This window comes from Oncorhynchus clarkii, chromosome 32, assembly GCF_045791955.1.
Source record: "Oncorhynchus clarkii lewisi isolate Uvic-CL-2024 chromosome 32, UVic_Ocla_1.0, whole genome shotgun sequence".
In the NCBI taxonomy this organism is placed as follows: Eukaryota; Metazoa; Chordata; class Actinopteri; order Salmoniformes; family Salmonidae; genus Oncorhynchus; species Oncorhynchus clarkii.
Window position 1 is genome coordinate 26,476,137 of NC_092178.1, and position 12,306 is coordinate 26,488,442.

At 42.0% G+C, this 12,306-nt stretch overlaps 1 protein-coding gene across 2 annotated transcripts in view; it reads right to left on the reverse strand.

Moving 5' to 3' along the window:
- The window catches only part of LOC139392078 (KH domain-containing, RNA-binding, signal transduction-associated protein 3-like), a 139,513-nt gene that overhangs the window by 42,049 nt on the left and 85,158 nt on the right, over positions 1–12,306 (reverse strand). For both annotated transcript variants that reach the window (XM_071139771.1, XM_071139770.1), the window contains exons 5-6: positions 11,858–12,000; positions 10,812–10,998 (exon numbers count right to left, since the gene is read on the reverse strand). In XM_071139771.1, coding sequence (XP_070995872.1) covers positions 10,812–10,998; positions 11,858–12,000 — 330 coding nt within the window. The remainder of the gene's footprint in view (positions 1–10,811; positions 10,999–11,857; positions 12,001–12,306) is intronic.

Consider the following 12,306-nt stretch of genomic DNA (forward strand, 5'->3'; position numbering starts at 1 on the left):
GATCCAACCATTAATTCATACACTGTGCCCCTGTCCTGAGAGGATGGAAGTTCAATATGTACAGTGCCTTGCGAAAGTATTCGGCCCCCTTGAACTTTGCGACCTTTTGCCACATTTCAGGCTTCAAACATAAAGATATAAAACTGTATTTTTTTGTGAAGAATCAACAACAAGTGGGACACAATCATGAAGTGGAACGACATTTATTGGATATTTCAAACTTCAAACTTTAACAAACTTCAAACTTCAAACTTTAACAAATCAAAAACTGAAAAATTGGGCGTGCAAAATTATTCAGCCCCTTTATTTTCAGTGCAGCAAGCTCTCTCCAGAAGTTCAGTGAGGATCTCTGAATGATCCAATGTTGACCTAAATGACTAATGATGATAAATACAATCCACCTGTGTGTAATCAAGTCTCTGTATAAATGTACCTGCACTGAGATAGTCTCAGAGGTCCGTTAAAAGCGCAGAGAGCATCATGAAGAACAAGGAACACACCAGGCAGGTCCGAGATACTGTTGTGAAGAAGTTTAAAGCCGGATTTGGATACAAAAAGATTTCCCAAGCTTTAAACATCCCAAGGATCACTGTGCAAGCGATAATATTGAAATGGAAGGAGTATCAGACCACTGCAAATCTACCAAGACCTGGCAGTCCCTCTAAACTTTCAGCTCATACAAGGAGAAGACTGATCAGAGATGCAGCCAAGAGGCCCATGATCACTCTGGATGAACTGCAGAGATCTACAGCTGAGGTGGGAGACTCTGTCCATAGGACAACAATCAGTCGTATATTGCACAAATCTGGCCTTTATGGAAGAGTGGCAAGAAGAAATCCATTTCTTAAAGATATCCATAAAAAGTGTTGTTTAAAGTTTGCCACAAGCCACCTGGGAGACACACCAAACATGTGGAAGAAGGTGCTCTGGTCAGATGAAACTAAAATTGAACTTTTTGGCAACAATGCAAAACGTTATGTTTGGCGTAAAAGCAACACAGCTGAACACACCATCCCCACTGTCAAACATGGTGGTGGCAGCATCATGGTTTGGGCCTGCTTTTCTTCAGCAGGGACAGGGAAGATGGTTAAAATTGATGGGAAGATGGATGGAGCCAAATACAGGACCATTCTGGAAGAAAACCTGATGGAGTCTGCAAAAGACCTGAGACTGGGACGGAGATTTGTCTTCCAACAAGACAATGATCCAAAACATAAAGCAAAATCTACAATGGAATGGTTCAAAAATAAACATATCCAGGTGTTAGAATGGCCAAGTCAAAGTCCAGACCTGAATCCAATTGAGAATCTGTGGAAAGAACTGAAAACTGCTTTTCACAAATGCTCTCCATCCAACCTCACTGAGCTCGAGCTGTTTTGCAAGGAGGAATGGGAAAAAATGTCAGTCTCTCGATGTGCAAAACTGATAGAGACATACCCCAAGCGACTTACAGCTGTAATCGCAGCAAAAGGTGACGCTACAAAGTATTAACTTAAGGGGGCTGAATAATTTTGCACGCCCAATTTTTCAGTTTTTGATTTGTTAAAAAAGTTTGAAATATCCAATAAATGTCGTTCCACTTCATGATTGTGTCCCACTTGTTGTTGATTCTTCACAAAAAAATACAGTTTTATATCTTTATGTTTGAAGCCTGAAATGTGGCAAAAGGTCGCAAAGTTCAAGGGGGCCGAATACTTTCGCAAGTCACTGTAGCTAGATGTAGTAGACTAATGTTAACTAGCTGGCTCATCGTTGCCCATGAAAGGAAGTTAGGCTAGTGAGCAAGGACAATAGCCAGGTAGCCTAGGACAACAAAAACTAAAAGTGTGTTCTGTATGGCAGAGTCATAGACCGTTTAGGCAACATGAAAGAGAGAAGGATGGCATTGGCATTTCAACATGTTGTTTCTACTTATTTACAAAACTAACCCACTTGCATTGCGCAACACACACACACACACACACACACACACACACACACACACACACACACACACACACACACACACACACACACACACACACACACACACACACACACACACACACACTCATACACATACACATAAATCAGTACCATGGACAGCCACATAATATTTAGCTTATTTTGATTTGACTAAATTGTTTTTGGAATCTTTTAGTTGTCACTGTTTTAGGCTAAGCAATCGGTGATTTAATGATGAAATGTTGAAATGGTGCTGGAATAGTGGAGGCAGCTCCTGTTTTCTTCGCCACTTGCGATAACGCTCAGGTGTTCTAAATCAGTAGTTGTTTAATTAGTTCAAAAAGGTTGGAAATATTAACTTGCTTGATCATGCTGTAGCTCAGTTTGTTACATGCAATATGCTTTGTGGACTCCACCGGACAGATGTGGCTCTCCGGTTTTGTGATGAAACAAAGGTGTGGTTGAATTTAGTCTTCTTATTGTCTTGGACTCAGACCTATATACTGTATCACGGTGGCATGGCATATGAACTAACAGGTTATAGAGCAAACAACGCAATTATAAAAACACACACAGTGCCTTGCGAAAGTATTCGGCCCCCTTGAACTTTGCGACCTTTTGCCACATTTCAGGCTTCAAACATAAAGATATAAAACTATATTTTTTTGTGAAGAATCAACAACAAGTGGGACACAATCATGAAGTGGAACGACATTTATTGGATATTTCAAACTTTTTTAACAAATCAAAAACTGAAAAATTGGGCGTGCAAAATTATTCAGCCCCTTTACTTTCAGTGCAGCAAACTCTCTCCAGAAGTTCAGTGAGGATCTCTGAATGATCCAATGTTGACCTAAATGACTAATGACGATAAATACAATCCACCTGTGTGTAATCAAGTCTCCGTATAAATGCACCTGCACTGTGATAGTCTCAGAGGTCCGTTAAATGCGCAGAGAGCATCATGAAGAACAAGGAACACACCAGGCAGGTCCGAGATACTGTTGTGAAGAAGTTTAAAGCCGGATTTGGATACAAAAAGATTTCCCAAGCTTTAAACATCCCAAGGAGCACTGTGCAAGCGATAATATTGAAATGGAAGGAGTATCAGACCACTGCAAATCTACCAAGACCTGGCCGTCCCTCTAAACGTTCAGCTCATACAAGGAGAAGACTGATCAGAGATGCAGCCAAGAGGCCCATGATGACTCTGGATGAACTGCAGAGATCTACAGCTGAGGTGAGAGACTCTGTCCATAGGACAACAATCAGTCGTATATTGCACAAATCTGGCCTTTATGGAAGAGTGGCAAGAAGAAAGCCATTTCTTAAAGATATCCATAAAAAGTGTTGTTTAAAGTTTGCCACAAGCCACCTGGGAGACACACCAAACATGTGGAAGAAGGTGCTCTGGTCAGATGAAACCAAAATGGAACTTTTTGGCAACAATGCAAAACGTTATGTTTGGCGTAAAAGCAACACAGCTGAACACACCATCCCCACTGCCAAACATGGTGGTGGCAGCATCATGGTTTGGGCCTGCTTTTCTTCAGCAGGGACAGGGAAGATGGTTAAAATTGATGGGAAGATGGATGGAGCCAAATACAGGACCATTCTGGAAGAAAACCTGATGGAGTCTGCAAAAGACCTGAGACTGGGACGAAGATTTGTCTTCCAACAAGACAATGATCCAGAACATAAAGCAAAATCTACAATGGAATGGTTAAAAAATAAACATATCCAGGTGTTAGAATGGCCAAGTCAAAGTCCAGACCTGAATCCAATCGAGAATCTGTGGAAAGAACTGAAAACTGCTGTTCACAAATGCTCTCCATCCAACCTCACTGAGCTCGAGCTGTTTTGCAAGGAGGAATGGGAAAAAAATTCAGTCTCTCGATGTGCGAAACTGATAGAGACATACCCCAAGCGACTTACAGCTGTAATCGCAGCGAAAGGTGGCGCTACAAAGTATTAACTTAAGGGGGCTGAATAATTTTGCACGCCCAATTTTTCAGTTTTTGATTTGTTAAAAAAGTTTGAAATATCCAATAAATGTCGTTCCACTTCATGATTGTGTCCCACTTGTTGTTGATTCTTCACAAAAAAATACAGTTTTATATCTTTATGTTTGAAGCCTGAAATGTGGCAAAAGGTCGCAAAGTTCAAGGGGGCCGAATACTTTCGCAAGGCACTGTAGGTTGTACAATTGCTTTTTTTCCGTGTCTTGGCTTCCCCAGTGAATTTACCCATGCACCGCTAGTGTCTTTGTGCTTGAATCTGTGCTTGAAATTCACTGCTCGACTGAGGAACCTTACAGATAATTCTATGTGTGAGGTACAGAGATAGTGTAGTCATTTTAAAATCATGTTAAACAATATTATTGCACACAGAGTGAGTCCATGCAACTTATTATGTGACTTGATAAGCACATTTTTATTCCTGAACTTATTTAAGCTTGCAATAACAAAAGGGTTGAATACTGATTGACATGAATACCTTTTTAATTATTTATTTGTAAACATTTCTAAAAACATAACTCCACTTTGACATTGTGGGGTATCGTGTGTAGATGAATGACACAAAATCTCAATTTAATCCATTTTAAATTCAGGCTGTAACACAACAACATGTGGAAAAAGTCAAGGGGTATGAATACGTTCTGAAGGCTCTGAATATGTTCTTCTGCTTAACATGAGACACTACTAAAGTCCCAAATAGCCCCTATCCCAAATGTAGTGCGCCATTTTGTGGACCCATAGGAATGCAGACACTATCTGCTCTCAGATGGAACTCATGTGTTTAAGTTCGAGGCCTGTGATGTGACTGAGGCCTGCACCATAGATTATGGACAGGAAATAAACGATAACTCATGAAGACGGTATGAGATATGAGCTTGTAGCTGTATTTCCGTCACCAGGCATCAACCCTGGGAATGACTTCACTGTCACTACGGTTTAACAAGAAAGCTCTCCACTCTCTGTCTCTGTCTCTCCCTTCACTCCAACGTCTCCTTACACCACATAAACTCTTCACTGTCCGTCTCCTCACATTCTTCATCTACACCTTTCTCGTTATCAGTCCAAATTGAAATGACAAGTGTTTCTGATTCCTGGTGAATGGTAAGAAATTGGTAGCAGGCAGAATAATCACAATCGTATTACTGTTAATTCCTTTCCAATGAGCTGACAGGCAGGTCGGGAACAGGTTCCTGATGGCCTTGTGAGCGTGGGTGTGTGTGCGTGCACGAGTGTGTTTGTGTAGGTGCGTGTGTATGTGTGTGGCATATGAAATATATGGAATGAGATTTCGATGCAATTACTTTATTGTGTAATCAGCCTCAGACTGCACGGCAAATAATATCATTTATAATTTAGTTTTATACTAATTAGATTCCCCAATAATCTGATATCACTATTTGCTGTTCTTATCAAATCACTGATATAAGATAGAGGGAATGATTCAGCATAGTAAAGCCACTGAATTCTGAAAGTAATTGAATCACCAAAACAAAAACATTGTAACTCCAGAATGCTCCATAGAGTACGTCAGGGTTCCCCAATAGGTGACCCACGGGGACAAATGTGTGCCTTTATTTTCTTAGTCAAAAAAATATACAATTGAAGTCAGAAGTTTACATACACCTTAGCCAAATACATTTAAATTCCGTTTTTCACAATTCCTGACATTTAATCCTAGTAAAAATGCCCGGTCAGTTAGGATCACCACTTTATTTTAAGAATGTGAAATGTCAGAATAATAGTAGAGAGAAGGATTTCTTTCCATTTTTATTACTTTCATCACATTCCCAGTGGGTCAGAAGTTTACATACACTCAATTAGTATTTAAATTGTTTAACTTGGGTTAAACGTTTTGAGTAGCCTTCCACAAGCTTCCCACAATTAGTTGGGTGAATTTTGGCCCATTCCTCCTGACAGAGCTGGTGTAACTGAGTCAGGTTTGTAGGCTTCCTTGCTCGCACACACTTTTTCAGTTCTGCCCACAAATTTTCTATAGGATTGAGTTCAGGGCTTTGTGATGGCCACTCCAATACCTTGACCTTGTTGTCCTTAAGCCATTTTGCCACAACTTTGTAAGTATGCTTGGGGTCATTGTCCATTTAGAAGACCCATTTGTGACCAAGCTTGAACTTTCTGACTAATGTCTTGAGATGTTGCTTCCATATATCCACATAACTTTCCTTCCTCATGAAGCCATCTATTTTGTGAAGTGCACCAGCCCCTCCTTCAGCAAAGCACCCCCACAACACGATTCTGCCACCCCGTGCTTCACGCTTGGGATGGTGTTCTTCGGCTTGCAAGCCTCCCCCTTTTTCATCCAAACATAATGATGGTCATTATGGCCAAACAGTTATATTTTTGTTTCATCAGACCAGAGGACATTTCTCCCAAAAGTATGATCTTTGTCCCAATGTGCAGTTGCAAACCATAGTCTAGCTTTTTTATGGCGGTTTGGTGGCTTCTACCTTGCTGAGGGGCCTTTCAGGTTATGTCGATATAGGACTCGTTTTACTGTGGATATAGATTATTTTGTACCTGTTTCTTTGCTGTTGTTCTGAAATTGATTTGCACTCTTTGCACCAAAGTATGTTCATCTCTAGGAGACAGAACGCGTCTCCTTCCTGAGCAGTATGATGGCTGCGTGGTCTCATACTTGCGTACTATTGTTTGTACAGATGAAGGTGGTACCTTCAGGCATTTGGAAATTGCTCCCAAGGATGAACCAGACTTGTGGAGGTCTACATTTATTTTTCTGAAGTCTTGGCTGATTTCTTCTGATTTTCCCATGATGTCTGAAGCTGGAGACTCATATCTCCATCCCTAACTTTAAGCACCAGCTGTCAGAGCAGCTCACAGATCACTGCACCTGTACATAGCCCATCTGTAAATAGCCCATCCAACTACCTCATCCCCCATACTGTTATTTATTTTACTCCTTTGCACCCCATTATCTCTGCTTACACACTCATCTTCTGCACATCTATCACTCCAGTGTTTAATTGCTATATTGTAATTATTTCACCACTCTGGCCTATTTATTGCTTCACCTCCCTTATCCTACTTATCCTATCCTGTATTTTTGACTGTATGTTTGTTTATTCCATCTGTAACTCTGTGTTGTTGTTTGTGTCGCACTGCTTTGCTTTATCTTGGCCAGGTCGCAGATGTAAATGATAACTTGTTTTCAACTAGCTTACCTGGTTAAATAAAGGTCAAATATATATGTGTTTGAATGTTAAGCAAAGAGGCACTGAGTTTGAAGGTAGTCCTTGAAATACATCCACAGGTACACCTCCTACTGAGTCAAATGATGTCAATTAGCCTATCAGAAGCTTCTAAAGGCATGACATAATATTCTGGAATTTTACAAGCTGTTTAAAGGCACAGTCAACTTAGTGTATATAAACTTCTGAACCACTGGAATTGTGATACAGTGAATTATAAGTGAAATAATCTGTCTGTAAACAATTGTTGGAAAAAGTACTTGTGTCATGCACAAAGTAGATGTTCTAACCGACTTGCCAAAACTATAGTTTGATAACAAGAAATGTGTGGAGTGGTTGAAAAAGTAGTTTTAATGACCCCAACCTAAGTGTATGTAAACTTCTGATTTCAAATGTACATTTAATTTTTTCCTTTTTTCTAAGTGATTTTAATTTGGGAAATCTGTTACCAAGTATTCCCATGCATAAATAGTAGGTATATAATGGTTCAAATGTTTTAGATAGGAGGGCATCGGTCCATTCAGAAAATACCTATAATCTTTCCTGACTGAATCGATTCGTCCTCTCCCTCAGCCTATCAAACTGTATGCATGTAACTGCATATGACATTGTCATAACAACTGTGTGCAGAGTGTGGGAGACGCAGCTGCTCGCACCAACGAGAGGTAGGTCTACCCTATCCTTGATCTAATACTGGTAGGCTACATCTATGTGCCACCTTCAGCATTCAGAGGTTTGTAAAATAGCTTTCGCAATGATAAATCAAAGGCTTTATTAACCAAAGTAATTTGCTGGGTCATTGTTACCAAACGCTCTGTAGGAAATTGTGTTTTACTGGCAGAGCTGTGTCGGCTACCTGAGTGGACACATCTCACATCTTGCTTATTGCACATTTAACTGCTTTCGATTGGCAGATTCACTATGCAAAATATTTTTGGTAGTTCTGCTTTAAACAGTGAGTGCATTTGGTAATTTTTACATTAACAGGGTCATGGTGTACTTTCATAAAAAGAACCGCAATCATTTTTGCCAGATGCACTGGTCAGAATGAGAGAAGAGAGTAGCTCTCTTTTCCTTCAAATTACAAACAATCAAAACCATTCGCTTTTGAGACGGCTTTGAAATCCAAAGCTGTGTTATATCACTTGGCTTTGAATGTAATAGCTAATTTCTAAAGATAAATATTTACATATAACTAGCTCAATACATGTTCACCTGCCACATGACAAGTTAATCAGTGGATGATGAGGACCAGATAAAAAGCGGGGGGACAAAAACAAATTGCCCCCCCTAATTTGATAGTGGTAGATGATTAGTCTACCCTATGGCTCACCTCACCTCACCTCACCTCAGCTCGCACGCACGCACGCACGCACGCACACACACACACAGTGCCACTCAGCTCAGAGAAGTCAGCTCAGACAGATCCAGCACCTGAGCTCCACCACCATCAGATATTCATTCAGAATGGAAAATGAACGTGTTCATGCAACAACTGTCAGTGCATTGAATCATATCTCAACGAAACCGAATCTCATCGATTCATACCACTAATCATATCGTACCAAATCGTTTTAAACTAAAAGTATCATTCCTGGTAAGGAGAGATAAACATGCCTAATACACAGAGAGGTATATTGAGTCACTGATGTGATCTTCCTGTCTGGGTTGGCGCCCCCCCCCCCCCCCCCCCTTGGGTTGTGCCGTGGCGGAGATCTTTGTGGGCTATACTCGGCCTTGTCTCAGGATGGTAAGTTGGTGGTTGAAGATATCCCTCTAGTGGTGTGGGGGCTGTGCTTTGGCAAAGTGGGTGGGGTTATATCCTTCCTGTTTGGCCCTGTCTAGGGGTGTCCTCGGGTGGGGCCACAGTGTCTCCTGACCCCTCCTGTCTCAGCCTCCAGTATTTATGCTGCAGTAGTTTATGTGTCGGGGGGCTAGGGTCAGTTTGTTATATCTGGAGTACTTCTCCTGTCCTATTCGGTGTCCTGTGTGAATTTAAGTGTGCTCTCTCTAATTCTCTCTTTCTCTCTTTCTTTCTCTCTCTCGGAGGACCTGAGCCCTAGGACCATGCCTCAGGACTACCTGACATGATGACTCCTTGCTGTCCCCAGTCTACCTGGCCGTGCTGCTGCTCCAGTTTCAACTGTTCTGCCTTATTATTATTGGACCATGTTGGTCATTTATGAACATTTGAACATCTTGGCCATGTTCTGTTATAATCTCCACCCGGCACAGCCAGAAGAGGACTGGCCACCCCACATAGCCTGGTTCCTCTCTAGGTTTTTTCCTAGGTTTTTGCCTATTCTAGGGAGTTTTTCCTAGCCACCGTGCTTCTACACCTGCATTGCTTGCTGTTTGGGGTTTTAGGCTGGGTTTCTGTACAACACTTTGAGATATCAGCTGATGTACGAAGGGCTATATAAATTAATTTGATTTGATTTGATTTATATGTGATCGTATCACAATGTAATCAAGGTTTGAAATTATTCTGTCAAATACTACATCTGCTTGGGCTTCTTGAGGTCAGTGTGCAGTGTACAAATTATGTATTAATATCTCCCGGCCCCCTAACCATCCGCTCAAGAAAAAATCAGCCCATGGCTGAATGTAATTAGAGACCCCTGCAGTAGGTGATATATTGTAATGTTAACTTCTCTAAAACATGCAGGATAAACAAAACATGGCTTCAAGCCCTTGGGCTGAGCCAGACTGTCTGTAGACAAGGTGAAAGCTGGAAGAATGAGACAGGAAGTATGAGCAAGAAATACATCTCCTCCTCAGCAGTCATTTCATAGAAAACTACTAGAGTCTATTTGTTAGCATCGCTCAATGACAACAACAACAAAACAGTAGGTGTGTGTAGTACCAACACTCTCAGACGATGGAGAGTAGTGGAGCTCATTCAGTCTGTAATTCACAGCGATATGGTGAAGATTGATCATCAGCCAGATGTCTGTGGTGCTCTCCCTCCCAGATCCCCAGGTGTGCGTGTGTGTTTATCTGTGTGTGTGTGTGTGTGCGTGTGTCTGGGGAGCCAGTTTACAACTGTGACAATGATGTCAAGCAGCTGGTTCAGTCGTGGCTCTCTACCATTTGTTCTCTATGACCTCCACCCATTCTAACTGCAGACCTCCATATAAACCTGTCAGATGTGGTTAGCTATGGTCTGGCAGGAAACTCATCCAACAGAGGCAACCTACTCTCCTCCTCTCATCCTCTCCTCCCCCTCCTCTGCTCCTCCCCTCCCCCTTCTATTCTACCGTACCCCTCTCTGCTAAATATGCTGGGTTGGTGCAGCGTCTCTGAGGACCTGCTGTGACAGTAAGGTGGGAGGTAGAAGGAAGGAGGGAGTCCTCCTTGGCATGTGTACAAAGGGGTCTGACTCTGGGTTTAATATACAGTGTCTCTGCCAGCTGTTCATATTTCAACAGGGCTCCCTCCAGACAGTACAGGTAAACTAGCATACCATAACAGCTACCAGTGAAATCCCCTCTCAGTTTGGATATTACCAAGAGGACACCTGTATACAGACACAATGTGTGTGTATATGTGTGTGTGTGCGTCCGTGCATGTACCAGCGTACATATATGAAAACACATGTCCTTCTTATTGTGTAAATACTCACATATTCCCCATATGTGTCCTGTGCTAAGGGTGGTGGTGGTCTGTACCCCGCGGACGGGGGAGCCCCTCGTGCTCTTGGTGCTGGCACGCCCCTCCCTCGGGCGGATGGTACCCGGCTGGGGGGTGCCCCTCTCGGAGCTGCTCCACGGGGGACAGCTACGTGGGGAGGGGGCACACCTCCTCGACTCCTACCACAGGACAAGCAGGGGACAATTGTAAGCTTCGTCTCAAATGGCACCCTATTCCCTATATAGTCTAATGTTTTTGACCACAGCCCTATGGCTTAAGTGGACCAAGAGACTGTCACCAAGATACCTATGCAATTCAGACATATACTGAATTAAACAATCACATTATTGTTAGTGAATATGTGTTTTTTATATCTGACTTACTGTTAACCTCACTGCCTGCAGGACTTTCTTCTTATCTCACTCATATTAGGCATGCTAAATGCTAATTACTGTCTGATTTAAAACAGATCCAATTATATTCCCTCTCAGAGCAATACAAAGATCTCTTCATCTCATTGAGAAAGCTTTTACAAACACAAGCAACAAACATACTCTGCATTTCATTTGAAAGTCTAAGAGCCACGCAACATGCATAATATGAACTATTCTAATGACAATGACTATTTCAGTATTATTTTAAGTTATCTCAACTTTGTATTGTGTATCGTTTGGGCCGGATAGTGTATTTTCCCCCCATTAGTATTACAAAGCAGAGTTTTGAATTGAATGTATTAAAACACAGACACTTATGTATGCTCTGTAATTCTGTCATTCATTTTAGTTATGGTAATAAGTGAATTGAAGGAATTTCAGGCTGTGGAAATGAGTCCTAGTCTAAGAATACTCTCCCATTTGGAATAGCATCTCTGGAATGGGGTCTATGTATCTGTCTATGAAAATCAGGATATTGCTTCATGTGTCCATCAACATCACACTAACCCCTACCCCACACCAAACACAAAAGTGAATACATACACCAACACACATGCATGAATGCACACACACACACCCACACACCCAGGTTGGCAGTAGGTACCTGATGGGTCCTGGGGCAGGTGTCCCTCTTCCCCGTGCTGCAGGCAGCTTGCCCCTCACCGCTGGCACCTTGGCATCCTCTGAGCCACCATTCAGGTATGTCAGCTCCTGCAGCTGCGCCTGTCGGATCTCATCATTGTAATCCTGCACACACACACACACACACACCCTTTTAATTACAGCGTATTAAATTACGTCCTTTATCTCCAGGGTTACAGCCCTGTAGGAATGTCTAATTAATGTACTTTACAGTGCTGATGTGACCAACCGGTGTGTGTGTGTGTGTGTGTGTGTGTGTGTGTGTGTGTGTGTGTGTGTGTGTGTTTGTGATGTTGCCGTGACCGCTGCTCCTCAGGCAGAGCAACACACTCCTGATCCCCCGTTGATAAAACCCAGGAACCCCATTTGTTTTTTTATCGTCACACATTGTCATCTCTCTATGTGTGTGTG